This window comes from Myxine glutinosa, chromosome 1, assembly GCF_964187855.1.
Source record: "Myxine glutinosa chromosome 1, kmMyxGlut1.1, whole genome shotgun sequence".
Taxonomy (NCBI): Eukaryota; Metazoa; Chordata; class Myxini; order Myxiniformes; family Myxinidae; genus Myxine; species Myxine glutinosa.
The window spans coordinates 107,781,714-107,806,730 of NC_136261.1; the positions used below are offsets into that span (position 1 = coordinate 107,781,714).

A 25,017-nucleotide genomic window follows, 5' to 3' on the forward strand; every position below is an offset into this window, starting at 1 on the left:
GCCAAGCTAACAAGTTCCTGTGACAAGTACCACACGTGATTGGAAAACTTGCGTGATGTTGACTTTGAGATGGCTGGATGGATTGATGAGTATTCAAGCAGTGACTTCAGCAGCAGCAGGTCACTGCAAGGAGCACCTGATGCTTGAGGTGCAGAGATCCAGGCTGTCAGGTAGACACGTACTGTGAATACACACACATCACGTAATCCTCTCTTTTCTGCAGGAGTCAGTTTGAATTGAGCCTTGAACATCCAGATCTTGAGACTATATTACTTTGGACATCCATCGGGCGTGGTGCATTGCTCCGGGTGACATGAATCGCACTCCTCTGGCAGGAGCAGCACCGAGAAAGACAATCACAAGTTCCAAGAATTCTTTATAATCATCTCTCGGCTGACTCTGTTCAAGATGCTTGTTTGCATAATCGATAGTGCCTTGCTTTATGTCTTCCACTGGACTTGCCACATCATCAGCTGCAATCCCTGGTTCATACTTGGCCGTGTCTGTCTATGAATCCCCAGTATTCCTAGAAGCGTTTGAAGAGTGGAACCTCGGGAGAAGATTTGGCTCCCAATCCCATACACACTTGGAACACTGCACCAATTATCAATTCCATAATGTGATGCCTGCAAGCTAGTGACAAGAGCTCCTTCTCAAGCTTCTGCTCTAGGAGGACACAGGCACCAGCAATCCGACCAGTGTTGGAGCTGGTCGTGTCAAAAACACATAGCTCGGATGCTGTCGGCTACGCCCCAGTCTTCAATGGCTCCAAAGACAGCAGCAGCCTGAGCCTCGCCTGTTCCAGATGGAAGCTTGGCAACTGTGAGTAGCTGAGAAACTCCTTTCCCTGAAACCAATACTGGCAGAGGCGATCAACCTTCTCTTTGCCAATTAGATCAAGGATCAGTTTGCCGTCCCAGTGAACAACAAGGGGAACGTTACCCTGAAACTCCGCCTTTATATTTGCAGTTCTCTGGACTCAGTGTTGTACTCTTTTTCGGCGAATTGAGTCTCTGTTTAGAGCAAGTTCATCAATGTTCTGTCCCAAGCTTTTGGCAGTTTCTGCTATAACAAAAACGGCTTTGCGGTCTGACACTTTTGTGCGATCTAGAGCGGGCTGCGAGTTCTTCAGTAACGACAGTTTTTCGCCCCCTCTTTCTTTTTCGTGTCTGAAATGTGATGCCTCCAGCAGCTCCCTCACTTGCATTGTCCCCAGTTTCCATCTTTTCACTATCTTCTGCTGAGCTGTTTTCAGATTCAGAACCAGATGAAATCAGTTCAGCTGTAGAAGCTGCTAACTGTTTCATTTGCTCCATTCGCTGTCGCCTGGCAAGCATTTCCTCCTCTCTTTTGGATGCCGTTTTCTCCTTCGCAGCAAGCTTTACATCTACTCCAGCCAGCGACCCCCTTCTTCCCTTTTCTCGCTGGGCTAACAAGAAATCCTTGTCTTGTAATACTGACGTATTGGTCAGAGCATCAGCGTGAGCGACATCAAAAAGGTCTTCAAGCCTGGAAACAAAAGCCGACTCTCGCGAGTTGAGTTGGTGACGTTCGCGCTTTGTTCTTTTTCAGAAGACGCCATTCTTCAAATGTCTGCTCAAGCTTGGTTTGGCAGTTTTGATGAGCTCTCATCGGGATTCTAGCTTTCTTCCAAAAGTTAGCTATTTCTGTGATGGTAACATCCGACGATTGTCTTACGGTCTCCTTCAGATCGAGATGGTGATGTAGGAAGAATCCAAGAGCCATACGCAATGATGGCAACTTGCTGCCACTTAATTCAGTCACAGAGTCGCCAAGGAGATACAACTTGGTTTGAGATCTTGTTGCTTTTCCACAGATGACATTTTCAATCAGATATGAATCTGAAAGAAATAGAACATAGCATTAAGAAATTAAGAATCAAGAAAATTCAAACAGTTCTATTAATAACTGAGCAGTGAGCACAATGCCTCAAGCAATTACACAAACATACTGCTGCAACAGTGTTGCAGCTGTTACTTAGTCAGCATAGTCAGTCCATTGAGTCCAAACAGTAAACAAGTCTGAACATGTCTGGAATATAAATTCATGGAAAATTTGCATTATCAATTTATCAGAAAAACAATGGGATTCGGATGATTGGTTGGATAATAGATATGAACCAGTTGAACCACAATGATTATGCTTCTATAATCTGTGATAATATTATACCATGTTTATACACCCATTGTGTCTGTGATTCTCTGCAAAGCCTGTGATAACTTCGTTTTTATTTTCAAATAGTGTTCTGTGATACACCTATGTACAGTGTCTACTTTTAGATACTATGGTGATAAGCGTTCCCAGGTCAGTGCTACATCTCATTTTAGCATTTATTGTCTAGCAGACTCGAGCTCAACGAACATTTTACTCTTTTATTATAACAGATATTGTGTATGTACAATGTACATATTACTACTGTAATTATTTATTTAATGGAGCACAGAGTTTTATAACTTAAAGGTTTTATCTGTGTTCCCAGTAATTAATTTTACCACAATGATTGCATGTTGTGTGTATGATGATAGGAGAGAGTGTCAATTTACTTAGTAGTTAAAATTGGGTTCTTAATTTATCAACAGAATTAATCTATTATCAGTAGTATGCGAACTAAAAGGGCGGCCGCAGCTTTGGGGTATCAGAAACTTTACCATCATTGAGCTACCCCTAAATATTGTTCAATTGTGCTCATATGTTGCCTGAATTTTTATTTCATATATAGGAACAAATTGAGAGGGTAAGAGATCATATTTCAAAAGTTCAAAAATAAGCTCCACCCTGATATATATATATATATATATATATATATATATATATATATATATATATATATATATATATATATATATATATATATAAAATACATATATGTATAAATAATACATATATATATAAAATACATATACAGTCATCCCTCGTTTATCGCGGGGGTTACGTTCCAGAACCCCCCGCGATAGGTGAAAATCCGCGAAGTAGAAACCATATATTAATTTTATTATTTTTAGCCTTTAAAAACCCTCCCCATACTCTTATAAACCTTTCCCACGCTCTTATGAACCCTTTCTACACTCTTAAACACACTTTTGAGACCCATCCTTAGTCCTTACGTATTAGAAAAATATTTGTACGTGTATATATAGCTGGACAGTACATTGATGCAAGTTCTTTTATAATTGCAATTAATTAACAAACAAACATACACATATGATCATGGAACTACACAAGTGCAGTACAACAAAGTATTTACATTGATGCAAATTGTGTTTTTGAAAGCAAAAGGCAATAATTGATAAAAGTGCCTTTAATCAAACCTGAGGCCTAAGCATACAGAAGTCTTCATGAACTATTCAAAATAGAGATGATGATTAATTTTGAAAATTAATAAGAAATGCATTTAGCTTCCTCTTGCATATGCAGCAGCTTCCTGATGGTTAATTTGTAGGAAGCAGTGGGGGGTGGAGAGGAGGTGAGGAGGGTGGTTATTCCTGATCTGATGCAGTGATGAAGCAGATATCTCATCTGTATCAAAAGGTAATGACCGAAAAATCCCATCCTCCACAACCTCAGTCATTCATGTTACTCAGCGACTTAATTTAATTGCAGCTTTAGACAACATCATCGAAATCGTCATCATGATCATGTGTCTCTAAGTTGTAAACATAATTTACTGTAAATTAGAGGTTACCCAAAGTATGATGACTCTTAAAACCATATTGATCATTAAACTGCAGGACACAGTTTGGCATCAACCTTGCAAATTACTTAAAGTAGCGAAGAACCGTCCAAGAACCCTCCTTACGGATGGGTTAATTACCCCCAGAATCATGGACAAGTTAATTACCCCCAGAATACGGGACTTTCAAAATGCGCGATTCTTTGTCTACTCATTTATAATGCGTATTTTATTTCGATTTACTGTAATATTCTTTTAATATAGGTTTTAATTAATGTGTTATATTTTTATTTATATTATTATTAATTTTTTAGGCTAGAAAATGCTTATTTTACCGCAAAAATAATTAAAATCTAAAAAAATAAAAATACCTATAGGCCGCAGAATCCCGCGATATAATGAAAAATCACATATATAATTTTACATATACTAGCGAGAAAAACCCGCGATGTACCGAAGCCGCGATAAGTGAAGCGCGATATAGCGAGGGATTACTGTATATATATAAAATACATATATATATATAAAATACATATATATATAAAATACATATATATATATATATACACATATATATATATATTGTTACAGACGTGGCTTAGATGTTATTTACCGAGCGGTTTGGTATGACCACGTCTGCACAAGTTACCCGATTATACCCGAACGTTGACTAATCGCGCTACGCTAGATCAATGAAGGAAAAGACACACGACTGGGATTAAAATGACGCGACACCAGGGATACGGTTCTCAAGACCTCCGGAGGAGGTTATATTGTTACGGAAGGTTAGATTACAACTACAAGAGGGACAGCATAGTAAGATAAGCACTTAGACACACTCTTATATTATTCCCAACAGACGACAGATAAACGGGACAAAAGGCTGACTCACACGGGGTTTGATGGCTAGGAAAGGCAGGATCGATGGCTCCAGTTGCACCTGGGCTCAAAGGTCAGAATCGACTCGGTCCGGTCCAGAGATGCGGGGAGGTATTCAGCGCTCGTACGTGGCAACTTCTCTCTCCAGGCTGGGGGCGCATCTCACCTCACATCCGGTGAGTCGCTTCGTATCTCCGGCGGGGAGTGACACGCCCTCGGCTCGTTAGCTCCGCCCCAGATGGAATCGGCACGTCGCCTCTCATTGGGTGCGTGCGGGGGGGGTTACCGGCTCCGCCCTTGACGGGGGACTGACAAGGAGCCCCTTCGTGGTAACCCCGTGGAGCGCATGGTCCGGCGCACATTGTCAATGGCGGCTAACCGAGCCGGTGTGATGACGCACACTCCCCCAGCGCAGCGTCGTTGTTGTTGTAATTGTTGTTGTAGTTGTAGTTGTAGTTGTTGTTTGGGGAAGAAGATGGAAGGAGGTATGGGAAAGGTCCTAAACTCACTACTGGTGCCATATAATCACATTCTGGTGCAACGAAGAGTCAGAATTAATGGAAAGGAGTCCTTAACTGACATAGACTAAGAATAACTAGCAAGATGTCCGAAAGTTGTCTACGTGAGATGCGGTGGACCTGGGCACGACATTTAATGGGGGAAAAAGGGGAAGGTCGGCTCTACTGATTGTTGTTTACAGACAATGGGACTAGGGAATGGGGGATTGGGGATAGTTGGGGAGTATTGGGGAAATAGGGGAATATTTACAAGCGGATATGGAGGCCAAATTCCATATTCGCAACAATATATATATAAAATACATATATATATATATATATATATACACATATATATATATATATATATATATATATTAAGGTGCATCAAACGCCCTTAGGTTCTTGGATTTTAATGTCTATTCTCTCAAATGTTACACTTGTTGGTAGAAGTATGTATGCAAAAAATAAATGAAATCAGAGGTGGTCCTGGGTGGCCACCGGCCACTTTTATATATTTAGGGCCATTTTCGGGGCCGCACTATGTAAAAATGTTTGATTTTGTTATTTTACACCCAAACCTAGTCATGTTTGGTATCAAATTGAAGGTCTTGATGAGAGGAATACAAATATAACAATTTTATGCAAAAAACGATGGTTTGATAATTAGTTTGTATTTTTACATGAATGAAATCGGAGGTCTAATCGTGGGTCCCATACTAGTAGTCTAATAATATCCTTTATTTTCTTTCAGATGGCAGATAAGAAGACCAGATTAGCAAGTGCCATTTTTGGTCTTGGCAATGCTTTTACAGAAGCAGATGGTACATTGACAGGAGTCCGCCTCCCAACTTGCCGGCAGGTTCTTCGATGCGTGATGTGGTACATCCAGAAAGAAATATGTGAAGGCAAACAAACTCAGCCACTGAAATGGAAATCTGCCAGCATCGTCCTTATCCAGCTGAAAAAATTCTACACTAAAGCAAATATTCCTATGCTTTCAGACCATCAATGCTGCAAACTAATACTTGACCTTCTTAATGACAATAACAAATTGCGTCAAATACCTGTTTCTCGCCGAGAATCTCCAAGCACTTTGGCTAAGTTGCAAACCATGAATGAACGTCTTGATAAGACCTTTGGTGTATGGACAAAAGATGCAATGACAAACATTAAGAATGAGGAAGATAGAGTATTTTTAGAGTCAATGAAATCTGACAGAGTAGCCTCATTTGGTGGTGTTGACAAGAAGAAAGTTGATAAAGATCATAGAAAAGAAAAACGCCTCTTAGCGGAAGCTTCAAGACGAGAACGTCATGAATCATCCAGTGTACAAGAGATGACAATTAGTTCTGTATGCTCTGATGATAGTGACTCTGCAGATAGCTTGGAAGAAACTGAAGAAGAGGCGATTCCAGAGTTTCAAAGGAAGCGTAGTCACCACAGATCAACATATGCAGGTACATCTGCCTTTATTCCTCATGATATTCTGAAAAGACATTCAGTTGTGTCTGTTGCTACTCGACTAAACATAACTCCTGTTCAACAGGTTGCGCTCACCAAAGCTGTAATTCAAGAGGCAGGAGGTGATCCACGTCGTGTGGCCAAGTCGTACTCAACTGCTGATAAGGCTCGACGATCAATAACAAGTGCTATCGCCAAAGATATTCAAGAAAATTGGATCGCCCCAACAGCTGCAACACTTCACTGGGATGGCAAGCAGATACCAACGCTCACAAACAAGAATGTCAAGGAAGAAAGATTGCCAGTGTTGGTTGGGAATGCCACTGATGTAAAGCTACTGGGGGTGGCTAGATATCCTCCTGGAAGTGATAGGTCATCAGGTGACATCATTGCCGAGCACACTTACACGTATCTACATTCATGGAAGTGCAAACAATCAGTTGTCAACTTATGTTTTGACACAACAGCATCAAACACTGGACACGTTACAGCTGCCTGTGTTACCATTCAATCAAAACTGGACCGTGCTCTTCTGTGGTGTGCATGTCGCCATCATGTTGGAGAGGTAATCCTGGATCATGTGTTTGACGTTCTCAAAATTGAGGCATCAAAGTCTCCAGAAGTATCTTTGTTCCAAAAATTCCAGAAGAATTGGGAACGCATATCGCATGCAAAGAATGAAAGTTTAACCAAAATTGACATTTCCATGTACAATGACTATGCACAACAGCTGCTTTTATCCTGCAAAAACAAGGTTTTAAGCACAATCCGCACAAGCGCTTCATACTGTAGGGAAGACTACAAGGAAATGGCACAACTCTGCCAGGTAGTCCTCGATGATGATGTCACAAAACAAGGAACACTCCACAGACCAGGGGCCATGCATAAAGCAAGGTGGATGTCAAAGATTCTTTATTCCATCAAAATATGCCTACTTGAAGAGCAAATTTCTCTACTACCTCGAGGAACTGTAACAACACAACATCAACAGAAAAAACTGAAGGAGTTTGTTGTTTTTGTTGTTTATATTTATTGTGATTGGTGGCTCATATGTCAGTCTGCTTCAAATGCCCCATGGTTTGATTTGTACTTTTACAAGACTCTGCTCAACTATAAAGCTGTCAACTCAACCATTTCAGTCAGCGCTGTGAAAGCCTTTGATAGACATTTGTGGTATTTAACCCCAGAACTGGTTGTTTTGGCACTGTTCAGCAATGCAATTCCTCAAAAGGATCGTCGTGCCCTTGCAGATGTGTTACTGGCCATACAACCAGATGAAATGCCAAGCACTCCAAAACACCGCTACGGTTCTGGATATGGCAAACCGTCATTTCCAAAAATTACAGAAGCGACAACCCTGGCTGATCTTGTGAACGAGGACTCGTGGTTTACAGTAAACCTTCTTCACCTAGATATGACCTTCCTAACAGAGGATGTTGACACTTGGCAGAACAATGAGCACTTCAAGGCAGCCAAGTCCATTGTGGATGGGCTTAATGTTGTGAATGACCCTGCGGAGAGAGCAGTAAAGCTCGCAACTGATTTTGTCTCAACTGCAAGAAGAGAAGAACACTTCCAAAATCTTCTTCAAGTGGTTGAATGTGACCGCAAAGCGAGGCCAAATTTGCGGAAACGAGCAAAGTTGGAGTAGTGACATTGGCGTTGTGCTTAATACATTTTCAAACTTTTAATCAATGAAAGTACAATACTACAACACTGTACTACAACTTTGTAATATGAAGAACGATTTTGGTTAATTTTACATTGACATGTAAGGTTGTTTTAACTGTTTGATATTAGGCATTTAGTAAAAGTAAGACTTTACTTTTGTATATAGGTATAATGGTTAATTTTACATTATCTTGTAGTTAATTTTACATTATCTTGTAAAGTAGTTTAGCTGTGGCCCTAAATGGCCCTAAATATATAAAAGTGGCCGGTGGCCACCCAGGACCACCTCTGATTTCATCTATTTTTTGCATACATACTTCTACCAACAAGTGTAACATTTGAGGGAATAGACATTAAAATACAACAACTTTTTGAAAATCATGGGGCGTTTGATGCACCCTAATATATATATATATATACATATATATATATATAAAATACATATATGTATAAATAATACATATATATATAAAATACATATATATATAAAATACATATATGTATAAATAATACATATATATATAAAATACATATATATATAAAATACATATATATATATAAAATACATATATATATAAAATACATATATATATAAAATACATATATATATAAAATACATATATATATATATATATATGTATTTTATATATATATGTATTTTATATATATATGTATTATTTATACATATATGTATTTTATATATATATGTATTTTATATATATATGTATTATTTATACATATATGTATTTTATATATATGTATATATATATATATGTGTATATATATATATATGTATTTTATATATATATATATGTATTTTATATATATATGTATTTTATATATATATATGTATTTTATATATATATATGTATTTTATATATATATGTATTTTATACATATATGTATTTTATATGTATATACAGTGAAACCTTGACTTACGAGTGCACCAACTTACAAGTTTTCCGAGATACGAGCCGTCGCTCGGTCGATTTTTTGCTTTGTGATGCGAGCCGAGATCTGAGTTACGAGCGAGCGAGCTTGGATATAAAACACGTAATCGTCGAAAAACATGAGCGAGGTGTGCGTGTTGTCGACTTGGCGAGGCAGTACGATCGTAGTACTTCTACGATATGTACGATTTTGAAGCAGAAGGAGTCGATAAAGGCTATAACGCCAGCCAAGGGCGTTAAGATTATTTCAAAGCTCCGGACCTCTGTCCATGAAGAGATGGAGAAGTTGTTGTTTGTGTGGTTGACGGAGAAGCAGCTCGCAGGAGGTACCGTGACCGAGAGCATCATCTGTGAGAAGGCACGAGACATTTACGGGGATTTGGTGCAGCAGACGGCAGGAACATCAACGGACGAGGCATCGGAAGAGTCATTCAAAGCCAGTCGGGGATGGTTTGATAATTTTAAGAAGAGGACCGGCATTCACTCCGTCGTCAGGCATGGTGAGGCAGCAAGCTCGGATGTGAAGGCAGCTGAAGATTTTATTATAACTTTTGCCGAACTGATAGAAGCCGAAGGATACATCCCCCAGCAAATCTTCAACTGTGACGAGACAGGGCTCTTCTGGAAAAAGATGCCGAGGAGGACGTATATAACGGCAGAGGAGAAGAGCATGCCAGGCCACAACTTGTTCAGAGTGCCGGCGATAGCTCGCCTTCTCTTTGTGGAAGACACGGTGAGATCCTTAACATCCAACAACTAATGGGACGCAAACGGGGCGCCCAGTTTAGCGGTACACACATTGATGAATCACCCTGCCTGTGAAACACCGACATGACAGATAATAGCTGGGTCGGGATTCAAACCCAGGCTGGACAGTTTAGAGTCAAGTGTGCGTACCTCCCTCCAGTCCAGGCCAGCCTGCCAACTTGTATGCTGCATACAGGTGAAATATAAAGCGCGAGATATTTATATATATATATATTTTTTTAAATTGGTGTGGTTTTTGGGGGGCTGGAACGGATTAATAGCATTTCAATGCATTTTAATGGGGAAATTTAATTTGAGAAACGAGCAAATTGAGTTACGGGCTCGGTCACAGAACGAATTAAACTCGTAAGTCAAGGTTTCACTGTATATATATACTGTATATATATATACAGTGAAACCTTGACTTACGAGTTTAATTCGTTCTGTGACCGAGCTCGTAACTCAATTTGCTCGTTTCTCAAATTAAATTTCCCCATTAAAATGCATTGAAATGCTATTAATCCGTTCCAGCCCCCCAAAAACCACACCAATTTTTTTTTAAATATACAGTATATATAAAAATATCTCGCGCTTTATATTTCACCTGTATGCAGCATACAAGTTGGCAGGATGGCCTGGACTGGAGGTACACACACTTGACTCTAAACTGTCCAGCCTGGGTTTGAATCCCGACCCAGCTATAACCTGTCATGTCGGTGTTTCACAGGCAGGGTGATTCATCAATGTGTGTACCGCTAAACTGGGCGCCCCGTTTGCGTCCCATTAGTTGTTGGATGTTAAGGATCTCACCGTGTCTTCCACAAAGAGAAGGCGAGCTATCGCCGGCACTCTGAGCAAGTTGTGGCCTGGCATGCTCTTCTCCTCTGCCGTTATATACGTCCTCCTCGGCATCTTTTTCCAGAAGAGCCCTGTCTCGTCACAGTTGAAGATTTGCTGGGGGATGTATCGTTCGGCTTCTATCAGTTCGGCAAAAGTTATAATAAAATCTTCAGCTGCCTTCACATCCGCCTCACCAAGTCGACAACACGCACACCTCGCTCATGTTTTTCGACGATTGCGTGTTTTATATCCAAGCACATCATCCTCTTCCTCTTCTCAGTACTGCCCTTGGCACTCAATTTCTTAGGACCCATGGTTAAAACTAAGAAATTTTCCAAAATAACCAAAATGCGAAAACAAAGCAGCAACGATATACGGCAGAGATGCTTGCACGGCAAGATAACCACGTGACCTGAACCCACTTGGTGGTGGGTGGCGTAAGCTCCAAAATAACCAAAATGCGAAAACAAAACAGCAGCGATATACGGCAGAGATGCTTGCACGGCAAGATAACCACGTGACCGGAACCCACCTGGTGGCGGGTGGCATAAGCTCCAAAATAACCAAAATGCGAAAACAAAACAGCAGCGATATACGGCAGAGATGCTTGCACGGCAAGATAACCACGTGACCGGAACCCACCTGGTGGCGGGTGGCGTGAGCTCCAAAATAACCAACATGCGAAAACAAAACAGCAGCGATATACGGCAGAGATGCTTGCACGGCAAGATAACCACGTGACCGGAACCCACCTGGTGGCGGGTGGCGTAAGCTCCAAAATAACCAACATGCGAAAACAAAACAGCAGCGATATACGGCAGAGATGCTTGCACGGCAAGATAACCACGTGACCGGAACCCACCTGGTGGCGGGTGGCGTAAGCTCGTAACTCAGATCTCGGCTCGCATCTCAAAGCAATAAACCGCCCGAGTGACGGCTCGTATCTCGGAAAACTCGTAAGTTGGTGCACTCGTAAGTCAAGGTTTCACTGTGTATATATATATATATATATATTAACCCCTGGTGTTTGTTGGCTCGCCACTGTCATATCCAGACAGAAGCACTGCCATCGTAATGGAAGGAGACGATGCTTTTACATTTTGAATGGGGATGCAGAACCACCAACTAAGTTACTCGTCAGAACATTAACTTATTGTGGCAAATGTGGGCAAGTTGTTTCTACATTAGAACATCTACAAATGTATTGTGACATATACAGATCATTGAAGTGAAAATTCCAGATCGGAAGCCTTACTGTGTTGCCTTGAATCATTCGCCTTATTGATGAATATCCCGTTTGCTGCATTTTCATGCTTGTCTCACACCAGAATCACTTTTTTAAATCTGAGGAATTGTTGTTTTTTTGTATTTTTTGGCTTGCTCTGACAACTGTTGTTGCAGTTTGTGGGCCTTGGTAAGAAAGATCTTTCATTTTATTTTTCTGTTGTTGAAGTGTGTGCAACCCATCCATTCCAATTCCTGTCTCTCCCTGGCTATTCGCTAACGCTTTGAGTGGCCACTCTCCCGCTCCAGAGGCAGTGTTGTTGTGCATGTCAAGAACTTCATCGTCCATTGTCCTCACTAACCTTTCCAATATTGAATATTTCTGGCTGTGTAATGTTTGTGTGTGGTTACCATCTACTCATTCATGACGACGCTCTATACACCTCTATTTCCTCGAACACAGATTAACTCGTAATCACCCCATACAAACTGTTTCTCTTCTGGGGCAATTCCAACTGTTATCATGCAAGCAGACTGGGTGTTGGCTTGACAGCAACCAGCCATGACATTGCAGCAAAGGCCTTCTGTGACTCTGTGGGGTTTGACACCAACCTGTAAACTTCCCAACCCTGAATTATTTTATTCTACTGGTACTTCCTTTTGGACATAGTAATAACTAACTTTCCATCAAATCTCTTGTTCTTTGTCCCATTGGCTCACGTCACCTTCTTGTCAAGGCCCATCTCTCTGGCAATTATAAGTAAGCAACCTCAAAATTTTTTTCTTTTTTCTTTCCAAGATCTAAGGCTCGTAATGGAGCACACACACACACACACACACACACACACACACACACACACACACACACACACACACACACACACACACACACACACACACACACACACACACACGGTTACACTTGGCCTGGGGAAAGTGCCATCAATGATTTAAGATATGGCTGTTTGCACAGGCCACCTGGCAGGAATTTCAATCTGCCCTCACAAAGGGATTGAACCACCATCGCCACAGCACTTGATATTGATTGTGCCTGGGAATAGTTTCAGAAAGGTCTACTTTCTCACATTAGTCTACTTCTGTCCTCACTACCCTGGTAGACTACACATAATCCTATAGGGAAGCTGTGGCAGTCAAGCAGCTTGTATTCTTAGCATGGAAAACTGACATGACTGAGGCTAACATTCGTGAATTGTCAGGCTCGCAAAATGTGTACTCTATCCTGAGACGAGCCAGATATCATCCCAAGGCTGAACACTCCAACCAGTCTCCTTCCAAGTCATGGTGGAGCCTTGTTAAGTCTGTCTGGTGTATGCTCATCCCCCATCTCGTACCACACCTCAAATGGCTCTACTGCAGACTCTGTGCCAAGATAAGGAAGAATATCTGAACTCTTATCTTTCCGTCCCGATATCGTGTACCTCACCCTTCCTACTCTGTCCCCATCTTACCGTGATATACCCACTGTCTATTGGACTCTCGTTCTCCCCCGAGAAAGTAGAGCCATTTCAGCCCGACCTTGTCCCTGGTTCTGCGATGGGTGAAGATAGCATTAGTGCCGATGTTGTCAATTCCTTCTCTGCTGTTCTTGCTCTCCTTCTATCTGCCATGTTCAGTCTGTCCCTCTTTGTGGCCACCTCCCGTCTGCATGGACATCAGCCAACATCACTCCTGTCCACAAGAAGGGTGAAAAAAAAAAACAGACCTAACCAATTTTGGGCTCGTGGCTTTGCTTCCAATTACAAGAGGTCATGGAATCCATCGTTGCTTTCAAGGTCGTCTTTCCTGTTTTCAAACAACCTGTGCTCTGATCATCAGTTTGAATTTTGTTCCTGGCACCCATCTCTGGACACGCTTCCACTTCTCTTTAATTGTTGGTTAGCCCTCAGTCTGGTGTCCTGCTTTGATTGCCAAGCTCTCTGCCTGTGTCATAGGCAGATTTCTAACTTTTTCCACTCAGATTTCCACATTGTCATACAGTACCCCCATTCCTCTGTTAGGCAGACCGCAGCTTCATCTCTCAATTCCCTGGCGATCTGGAAATGATTGGACTCATCTGATAAATGGAACATGTCCTCCAATCCTGGAAAAGGCTACAGTCTCACCCCATCACTTCGGAATTATTGTCAAGCGATTCTATCTATATTTCCTTTGCCATCCACTTTTATGTGGTTCAGTCTCTTGAACCTCTAAGCCTCACCATCAGTCATCACCTTTTCTCGGTCAACCACAATGCAAATCTGGCCTCCAAAACTAGCCTCAGACTGAGCATCCACCTTTTATCCATGTCTTTCCTACTCAGTCTACAAGACTTTTTTTTTGAAGCTCAATGGAGTACTGCTGTCTACTATAGGCTGGCACTGCAGAATTGCATCTCTCCTGGATTCTTTGGAATATAAAACTATAGAATTATGGAATCCCATGTGATTAGGCCAAAGCACAAGGGCTGTTCCTCTCATGTCAGAAGCAGGTTGGTGTTTTCTTCTGTTGATTCTCCAACATTGTTCCCTCTGCTCTCAGTCCTATTTCCCTCCCCTGCATCTCGGGGAAGCATGTGATCTTCCAGTGACCCCTTCTGGTTAAACTTCTAAAATCCAGGCTAACCTTGAAAATTATGCTTCACTTGTCCCATCCATGGAACTGCCTTCCAGAGGTTGTTTTCTTTTTCCTCCAAGGCTTCATGCAGGCAGTGCACCACCACCTCATGTCATCTCCCATTCTGAACTCTGATCTTTAATTCCCCCATTAACCCAATCCTCTTATTTGCTGGTTTGTTTCCTCCCCTTTTTCTTCCCTTCTTGTTCGTTATTAGTACCCTACCGGTGTACACCGGAGGGGACTATAGGTTTGCACGCTGTCAGTCCGTCCGTCAGTCCGTCACGCAAAGAACAGTTTTCCAGACTTTTTTTCTAAACGCTTAATGCTAATGATTTCAAACTTGGTACATGGTTTCCTCATGATAAGTTACAGGTCAGGTTCGAACTTCACGACGTTTCGATCATTTTTAACAAAGTTATGGCACTTTGAACTTTGGTAATTCTGATAATTCTGATGATCCTTAACTCAGTGCCATTTTAAGTTTTAATTTCCTTTAAAAACCAATTTCTCTGCAATAATAGGACCGATTGAGATAAAATTTTCACCGTAGGGGGGGACTCGGTCTGTAGAATATTTTAATGGTAATTATGACGTCACAGGTCACGTGGTTCGGCCGCCATATTGTTTTTCGTGCAAACACGAAAACCCCTTTTTCTCTGCAACGGCTGAACAGATCGAGGCCAAACTTTGCAGGCAAAATCGCATACCCATGACGAACAAAAAAGTCAGCGAGCATGACGTCATGCGTCACATGGTTTCAGAGTTACGACGTTTTTAAGCATGAACCTTTAAAACCGAGCCCCTCCCTCATTTTTGATCCAACCGAGGGGAAACTTTACAAATCTGTTCAGCATATCGGTCTACTAAAATGGCCTTTTGGAATTTGTGATAGGGCACGTGGTTTGGCAGATATCGTTAATTAAACGAAAATATTTTTAAAATGGATATCTCTTGAATCGCTGGTACCTCAGACCGTGAGTTGGTAATAATTTATATAATTCACACAGTGCAATATGTGCAGGCCGCTCCACGGAGCGACCTTGTGGGCTTATCAACGAGGCGAGGCGTGACACACGTGTCTCAACATACCTCAGATCAAGTTTGAAAACCAGCATCAACCGTGCATAAATTTGCATATTCGATCATTTTTGACAGTTATGGCACTTTGAACTTTGGTAGGGGACATGTATTGCAGCGCAATACTCAGAATGCCTGTTTCCTTGCTGGTTGTGTCCAATTGTTGCCTTGCAACCCCACTGATGGTTTAACTTTGCTCTTCCATGAGCCTCTCTCTCGTCTTCTCTTTCACTTATTTTGCTTAACTGCTTGGTTGTTTATTTTTACATTGCAATCTCGTCTAGCAAATTGTAGCAAGCACATGTTGGGCTTGAAATGTGTTGTTGCTTCAGCCTTGTGTTAAGGCATTTAATTGTTTGTTTAACACCAAGAGTACAAAAGTGTTGTTGCAGATTTTCATCCCAGCTACCCTCGTAACTTTGTATTTCTGGGGAAAGAAGTCCGTTTTTATCATGGTTTTCAAAATTGAAGCTGAACTTTGCTTGGATAATTTATCCTCGCATGTTGTCATCCACGCACTGATTGATTCCCTTATCTTTCTCGGTTACAGATCAGCCGTATTGAGTACCTGCACTCGAAAAACTTCATCCACCGGGACATCAAGCCTGACAACTTCCTCATGGGACTCGGCAAGAAAGGAAACCTTGTTTACGTGATCGACCTTGGTCTTGCCAAAAAATATCGGGATGCACGTACCCATCAGCACATTCCTTACCGTGAGAACAAAAACCTGACTGGCACTGCCCGATATGCCTCAATCAACACCCACCTTGGAATCGGTACGCCATTGTCTACCATATGTACATCAGTGTTTCTGTTGTGCCAGTATTTATGTTGTGGTTAGCCCATGAGGGCCATGAACTGGACATTGTAAACTGATTTATTTATTTTTAATTTGTGTGTTGGTGGGTTGGGAGTAACCCTTGAACTGTGCTTGACTTGCTTGATGTATTTGCAATTGGGTCAAATAATAATTATCCCTAATCATCGTTATTAGTCCCCTACCAGTGTACACCGGAGGGGACTATAGGTTTGCACGCTGTCCCTCCGTCCGTCCGTCAGTCTGTCTGTCAGTCCGTCACGCAAAGAACAGTTTTCCGGACGTTTTTTCTAAACGCGTAAGGCTAATGATTTCAAACTTGGCACATGGTTTCCTCATGATAAGTTACAGATCGAGTTCGAACTTCACGACGTTTCTATCATTTTTGACAGAGTTATGGCACTTTGAACTTTGGGAATTCTGATAATTCTGATGATCCTTAACTCAGTGCCATTTTAAGTTTTAATTTCCTTTAAAAAAGATTTTCTCTGCAATAATTGGACCGATTGAGATCAAATTTTCACCATATGAGGGACTCGGTCTGTAGAATATTTTAATGGTAATTATGACGTCACAGGTCACGTGATTCGGCCGCCATATTGTTTTTCGTGAAAACACGAAAACCCCTTTTTCTCTGCAACGGCTGAACAGGTCGAGGCCAAACTTTGCAGGCCGAATCGCATACCCATGAAGAACAAAAAAGGCAGCGAGCATGACGTCATGCACCACATGGTTTCAGAGTTATGACGTTTTTAAGCATGAACCTTTAAAACCGAGCTCCTCCCTCATTTTTGATCCAATCGAGGGAAAACTTCACAGATCTGTTCAGCATGTCAATCTACTAAAATGTCCTTTTGGAATTTGCGATAGGGCACATGGTTTGGCAGATATCGTTAATTAAACGAAAATATTTAAAAAATGGATATCTCTTGTTTATTCTAGAGTTCTCCTCAAGCCGCACCGCGCGCCCTCAGCCTCGTCTTGCGAACGTCAACAGCGCGACACAGCGCGCGCTTTCCGGAGGGGCGGAGCCAAGCCGAGCAACATATATATATATATACACATCGATCATTTGATCATCGACCGGAAAATATAATAAATTACTGATATTTAGCGACTTGAAAGGTTCTTTATCAACAACGTATTTTCTCGTGCTTCTGCTGACCTGTCTGCAAGGTGTATAAATCGAAGTCCCGAGTGCGAATCACAGGTGAGCCTGTCCTGAGGTAATTAGCGATTGGGAACGTTTCAGAACCTGTGGGTAAATAACCCTTGGTAATTTCCCCAACAGTTTTCCGAACGACAGACTGCCGGTAGGGGACATGTATTGCAGCGCAATACTCAGAATGCTTGTTAAATTAGTATTGCAATGGAAATTCTTTCAAGCTTGTTTTATTGAATACCACCTTAGGCCCTGAAATAAGAAGCTTTGTATAGCTTTGTATATGGGGAGAGGAAGAAGCTTTGTATGTGGAGAGAAGTTCTTAGATCTGACATGTTCCAAAACTAAGATGTTTCCATCATGGGGGAGGAAGGGGTGGTGACTTGGAAAAGGTGATGTCTAATGGGAGTCTTTGATGACCACAATGTAATTGTACACTTGGGGTTTATGCAGAGTGGATGATGAATATCCTGAGGATTACCAATTCTATTTCAAGACAAAAACGAGATTTTAATTTATTTGAAGGTGATTGGCACAAAAGTCATTGTCTCGTGTTGTGTGTTTGACTGGGTGGACATTTTTTGGCATAATTTTTTTGGCTCATTTTCTCTTTGGCATCCTGTGCCATCAATAGTGACTTTCCCAAAAAGCTTGATGAAATTTTATTACACTTTTAGGGACAAGCTGCCATTATTGTAAGTGGATATGGTTAGAAAATATCAGATTATTTATATGAATAACTGTTAAGATTGAAAACTTAACTTTGGGAGGGACATGTTTTTGAACGATACCAAATCGCCACTCTTTCCCCATTTGTCTATGACTGTATCTTCATTTTGGTGTTAGGTGATTTATATATATTGCTTGCAACAAAATGACATTTGGTTGGTTGGTTTGGTTTTGTTTGAAATTTTAGTGATTCTTCACCATTGAGTGGCCAAAACATATTATATAGCACGATGTTTCAAAAAATTGTGGCCAGTTGTGACAAACCGAGGTGGATGAGTTAGTTAGGCAACAAGAACAAGCCAATTCGATTCTGGTTCAAGTCCATATCCATCCCGTCAGGAGATACAAACGTAAACTGTTCAGCCTCGCAGAGGTATGCGCTCTGCCGAGTGGCGTTCTAGCTTTTTGTCCCCCGTCGCACCGCGGAGCGCAAGCGGGATTATGGTTTTCCCGTGCGTGCGTGCGTGCGTAAGCGAAGGACCGAATTCTAATTTGGTGTGTGTGCAACCCACGTCAAAATCCAAGATGGCCGCCGCCATGTATGTCTGAACCTTGTGAGCGGAATATCTTGAAAAATAAGCGAAGTACCAACTTCTAATCTGGTGTGTGGGTGTATCTAGGCATAAGGAAGAACGCTATTGAAAATTGGGTCGCCACGTCAAAATCCAAGATGGCCGCCACCATATATATGTCTGAACCTTGTGAGCGAAATAGCTTGAAAAATAAACGAACTACTAACTTCTAATCCGGTGTGTTGGTGTGTCTACACATAAGGAAGAACGCTATTGAAAATTGGGTCGCCACGTCAAAATCCAAGATGGCCGCCGCCATGTATGTCTGAACCTTGTGAGCGGAATATCTTGAAAAATAAGCGAAGTACCAACTTCTAATCTGGTGTGGGTGTATCTCGGTGTAAGGAAGAAAGCTATTGAAAATTGGGTCGCTACGTCAAAATCCAAGATGTCCGCCACCATATATATATATATATATATATATATATATATATATATATATATATATATATATATATATATATATATATGTCTGAACCTTTTGAGCGAAATAGCTTGAAAAATAAACGAACTACTAACTTCTAATCTGGTGTGTGAGTGTATCTACGCATAAGGAAGAATGCTATTGAAAATTGGGTCACCACGTCGATATCCAAGATGGCCAAGTTGCGTCTTCCACTTTGTGAACTCGCATCACTTCACCGACGGGGGACCTAGGCGTAACGCTTGTTTGTTTTGTTATGCCTCCATTGACAGTCACCAGAGGCATTATGCTTTCGGTTGTCTATCCGTGGTAGGTTTTCTTTACCGCGATAACTTGAGAATTGCTGAATGGAACTAAGTCAAACTTGGTACAAGTATGTGTAATGAATGAATGAATGAATCGATTTGATTATGAGGTCAAAGGTCAGAGGTCAAATTCCGGAAAAATTCTGTTACTGCGTTAACTTGTGAACCATTGATGGGATGTTGACCAAAGTTGGTATAAGTATGATGAAAGGATGAACTGATTAGATTTTGGCATCAAAGGTCGGAGGTCATGTTTGGTGAAAATGTGATACTTGAGAACAGCTGAAGGGATTCAAATCAATCATGGTACAAGTATGTATAATGATGTAATAATGTGGGCAGAGGCATATTGGCCAACGTCGCGATGTCAATGCCGTTCTAGTTTGCTTTATTTTTGTATTGGTTAATTATTTCTTTCCATCTTTCCATCTTTCCATCTTCCTATCTTTACTTTCTTTCCTTTCTACCCTTCTTGCCCATGTATTCCTCTCTACCCTTCATGTCCATGTATTCCTATCTATCTTTCGTGTCTGTGTATTACTCTCTACCCTTTGTGTCTGTGTATTCCTCTCTACCCTTCGTGTCCGTGTATTCCTCCCTACCCTTCGTGTCTGTGTTCATTGCTACCCTTCGTGTCCGTGTGTTCCTCGCGACCCTTCGTGTCCGTGTGTTCCTTTCTACCCTTCGTGTCCGTGTGTTCCTTTCTACCCTTCGTGTCCATATATTCCTTTCTACCTTTCGTGTCTGTGTATTCCTCTCTACCTTTCATGTCGGTGTGCTCCTCGCTCCCTTTCGTGTCGGTGTCCTCCTCGCTACCTTTCTTGTCGGTGTGTTCCTCGCTACCTTTCGTGTCGGTGTGTTCCTCGCTACCTTTCGTGTCGGTGTGTTCCTCGCTACCTTTCGTGTCGGTGTGTTCCTCGCTACCTTTCGTGTCGGTGTGTTCCTCGCTACCTTTCGTGTCGGTGTGTTCCTCGCTACCTTTCGTGTCGGTGTGTTCCTCGCTACCTTTCGTGTCGGTGTGTTCCTCGCTACCTTTCGTGTCGGTGTGTTCCTCGCTACCTTTCGTGTCGGTGTGTTCCTCGCTACCTTTCGTGTCGGTGTGTTCCTCGCTACCTTTCGTGTCGGTGTGTTCCTCGCTACCTTTCGTGTCGGTGTGTTCCTCGCTACCTTTCGTGTCGGTGTGTTCCTCGCTACCTTTCGTGTCGGTGTGTTCCTCGCTACCTTTCGTGTCGGTGTGTTCCTCGCTACCTTTCGTGTCGGTGTGTTCCTCGCTACCTTTCGTGTCGGTGTGTTCCTCGCTACCTTTCGTGTCGGTGTGTTCCCCGCTACCTTTCGTGTCGGTGTGTTCCTCGCTACCTTTCGTGTCGGTGTGTTCCTCGCTACCTTTCGTGTCGGTGTGTTCCTCGCTACCTTTCGTGTCGGTGTGTTCCTCGCTACCTTTCGTGTCGGTCGGTGTGTTCCTCGCTACCTTTCGTGTCGATGTGTTCCTCGCTACCTTTCGTGTAGGTGTGTTCCTCGCTACCTTTCGTGTCGGTGTGTTCCTCGCTACCTTTCGTGTCGGTGTGTTCCTCGCTACCTTTCGTGTCCGTGTGTTCTTCGCTACCTTTCGTGTCCATGTGTTCCTCGCTACCTTTCGTGTCAGTGTGTTCCTCGCTACCTTTCGTGTCCGTGTGTTCCTCGCTACCTTTCGTGTCCGTGTGTTCCTCGCTACCTTTCGTGTCCGTGTGTTCCTCGCTACCTTTCGTGTCCGTGTGTTCCTCGCTACCTTTCGTGTCCGTGTGTTCCTCGCTACCTTTCGTGTCCGTGTGTTCCTCGCTACCTTTCGTGTCCGTGTGTTCCTCGCTACCTTTCGTGTCCGTGTGTTCCTCGCTACCTTTCGTGTCCGTGTGTTCCTCGCTACCTTTCGTGTCCGTGTGTTCCTCGCTACCTTTCGTGTCCGTGTGTTCCTCGCTACCTTTCGTGTCCGTGTGTTCCTCGCTACCTTTCGTGTCCGTGTGTTCCTCGCTACCTTTCGTGTCCGTGTGTTCCTTGCTACCTTTCGTGTCCGTGTGTTCCTCGCTACCTTTCGTGTCCGTGTGTTCCTCGCTACCTTTCGTGTCCGTGTGTTCCTCGCTACCTTTCGTGTCCGTGTGTTCCTCGCTACCTTTCGTGTCCGTGTGTTCCTCGCTACCTTTCGTGTCCGTGTGTTCCTCGCTACCTTTCGTGTCCGTGTGTTCCTCGCTACCTTTCGTGTCCTTGTATTCCTTTGTACCCTTCGTGTCCGTGTATTCCTTTGCCTTTCCCTTCCTCCTATCTTTGTCCAACCTTTTTTTTACTTTTCATACTCTTTCCTGACTTCCCTTTTTCTGTCCTCTTCCCTCATTCCACTTCCCTTCAGAATGTCCATCTTCCCCTTCCTTTATGTTGGTGTTTACATGAATTGGGAATTCAAAAGTTTTTCTTTTTACGTTGTTCCCTGAAAATTCTATTTTCAGCCCAAATTGTGCATTATATTCCAATGGCTTTAGGAACTTGGCCATTGTTACCAAGTGTTACGTGGGCCTCCCGGTGACTACCTGGTCTCGGTGACCCCCGGACCGTGAGAGGAACCTCGCCAGAAAGATCTATGATTTATACGCTTTCGCAACACAATCAATATGAAAGACACAAACAATTCAAGTCAATAGGAAACCCCCACACCAAGGATCCGGATTAATGGATAATATATTCCCAATCAATCAACAATGATCAACCCTCAATCAACAACATTACTAAGATGTAGACTCATCAACAACAGCTCTAAGATGGCCATCTTATACATTCCCCCCTTGAGCCCCACTCACGACTCCCTCCATGGTCAATGTCTCTCACAATGTCTCTGTACTCCTGTAGTTCGATCTCCGCACGCGGGCGGTTGAACGGACCCTTCCTGACGTGCTTCCACCGTGCACGTCCCGTACCGGGAACGGCTGCTGCCGCGGACACCTCCTCGGCAGCCCACCGAGGTCGGTGCTCGTGATCGTGGCTTCGGGGCTCGCAAAGCGCGCGAGGCCCAAGGCAAGGCGCCTGCCGTACACGTCCTTGTAGACGTTGAGGTAAACGGTGCCGGACGCTGGGTTCCGTGCAGGAACCCACGGCAATTTGACGCGTAACCGGTAATTACCCCGCGCCGGTAACTCCTCTCGCCAGACGGGCTTTTCAAACTCAGCGTTCCCAACGCTGATCAATATCGACACCGCTCGCGTCGTAGCTGGGCGAGGAGCAGAAGATGGCCGCTTTCTCCCGGACCTCGTGTCTTTTCCTCTTCCGGTTTACGATCCCGTTTCCGGTCTCGGTCTTACCAGGAGCGCTTCTCCCCATTTAACCACAACAACCTTTTTTTTTTTTTTTTTTTTTTTTTTTGTATACAATATCGAGGCTCGTGAAAGAGCGAACATTAATCACATGAACACACAGAAAGACAAACCGACACATAAAACATATAACATAGGGAGCGGTAGACAAGATGGGGAGAGAGGGGGAAGGACACAAACACAACATTTGAGAGCAGGGACCGAGAGACATGGAGACATCGAGAGATCTGAGAGAGGGCGAGGGCTTTGGGGGGGGGGGGGGGGGCGTGGGAAGGGGGCAGTGGGAGAGGTATAAAACATATGGACACTGCCAGGACTTCCAGGAAAGAAGTTGGAATTTCAAACAAGGTGGATCTGGGGTGAATTAGCGGGGGTAGAAAAGATCAAGGTTTTGGATGGGGGAAGATAAGAGATGGTGGTGAACAGCTGTTTTAAAGACCTGGAGGGAGGAGTGGGATTGAAGGGAGTGAGGGAGTTTGTTCCAGAGGCGGGAGAAAAGAGGAATGAAAGGGTGAAGGTGAGCGGAGAGCCGAGATTTCGGCAGTTTAACCATCAGAGGGTTGCTGGCAGATCTTGTGCGACCTGTAGGAATATTTGGGGGACAGAGCACAGAGAGAGCTGGGGGTGCAAGGCCGGAGAGGAGTCGGTAGAAGACAGAAAGACCACCTACCTGCCTGCGGTGAGTGAGTGAAAGGCCCTCAGAGATAGCTTCATCGCGGGAGATTCCAATAATTCTGAAAGCTTTGGTTTCAACAGCGTGAAGCCGAGCTAGGTGTGAGGCAGGAGCACCGGCCCATAGGGGAGAACAGTATTCCATTGAGCTGCGGATGAAAGCCTTGTATGTGGTGAGGAGCTCAGGTGTGCCGAGGAAGGACTTCACACGACGGAGGATGCCCAGTCGGCGACTGGCTTTGGAGGCTAGCTTGGAAATGTGGTTTTCCCAAGAAAGATCATGGCAGATAGTGAGACCCAAAATCTTGAGCGACAGAACTTCTTGGAGAGGATTGTTGAGAAAGTAGATGGGAGGGTTGTCCAGTCGATCTTTTCGGAGAGACATAGTAAGAGTGTGAGATTTGTCAGGATTGAAAGACATGTTCCACTTGTTTGACCAGTCTGTGATTTTGTCCAGGTCTTCAGAGAGTGAGGAGGCAGCAGACTGCCGATCTGAGGGAAGAGGAATGGAGTGGCAGAGAGTGGAGTCATCAGCAAAGAGATAGAGAGGATTTTCGAGAGAGTCAGAGAGATCATTGATGAAGACCAGAAAAAGCACGGGGCCCAGAACACTGCCTTGGGGAACTCCAGCCTGAACAGGAAGAGGAGATGAGAGAAACCCATTCAGGGCCACACGTTGACGACGACTAGAGAGGAAGTCCGCCAGCCATGCGTGGAGATTTCCATGGATACCAAAGGAGGAGAGTTTGGTGAGCAGAGCGGGGTGCCAGACCGTGTCGAAGGCACGTGATATGTCGAGGGAGACGGCTCTAATTTCCTGTTTGGCATTGAGGACCTCCATCCATTGTTGAGACAGCAGAAGCAGCATGTCCAGAGTAGAGTGACCTGGTCTGAAACCAAATTGATGATCAGAGATCAAGCCATTGGAGAAGAGGAAAGATTTCATATCAGAAGCAATGATGGATTCCATGACTTTGCTGATAATTGGGAGAAGGCTGATTGGTCTGTAGTTGCTAGGATCTGTTTTTGCACCTTTTTTGTGCAAAGCGGTGATGTTGGCTGATTTCCAAGCAGATGGCAGTTGACCTTGAGCAAAAGAGAGGGTGAAGAGAACAGAGAGAGGGTGAGATAGAGCAGCAGAGCAGGATTTTAGGACCCGTGGGCTGATGCCGTCGGGTCCAGTTGCAGAATCAGAGTCGAGGGTTGACAGAAACTTTTCCACCTTGTCAGGAGGAAAGGACACGGAGTCCAGGAGCAGCAGGGTACGACTGGGTATGGTGGGTACAGAGAGGGATGGGTTTGGGACACAAGATTTAGAGGCAAACACAGAGTTGAGGCATTCAGC

General features: G+C 43.3%; 1 protein-coding gene across 1 annotated transcript in view; it reads left to right on the forward strand.

Annotated features, from left to right (window-relative positions):
* Positions 1 to 25,017, forward strand: part of LOC137412149 (casein kinase I) — a 171,064-nt gene that overhangs the window by 56,774 nt on the left and 89,273 nt on the right. Inside the window, exon 5 of the mRNA XM_078775860.1 lies at positions 16,207 to 16,435. Coding sequence (XP_078631986.1) covers positions 16,207 to 16,435 — 229 coding nt within the window. The remainder of the gene's footprint in view (positions 1 to 16,206; positions 16,436 to 25,017) is intronic.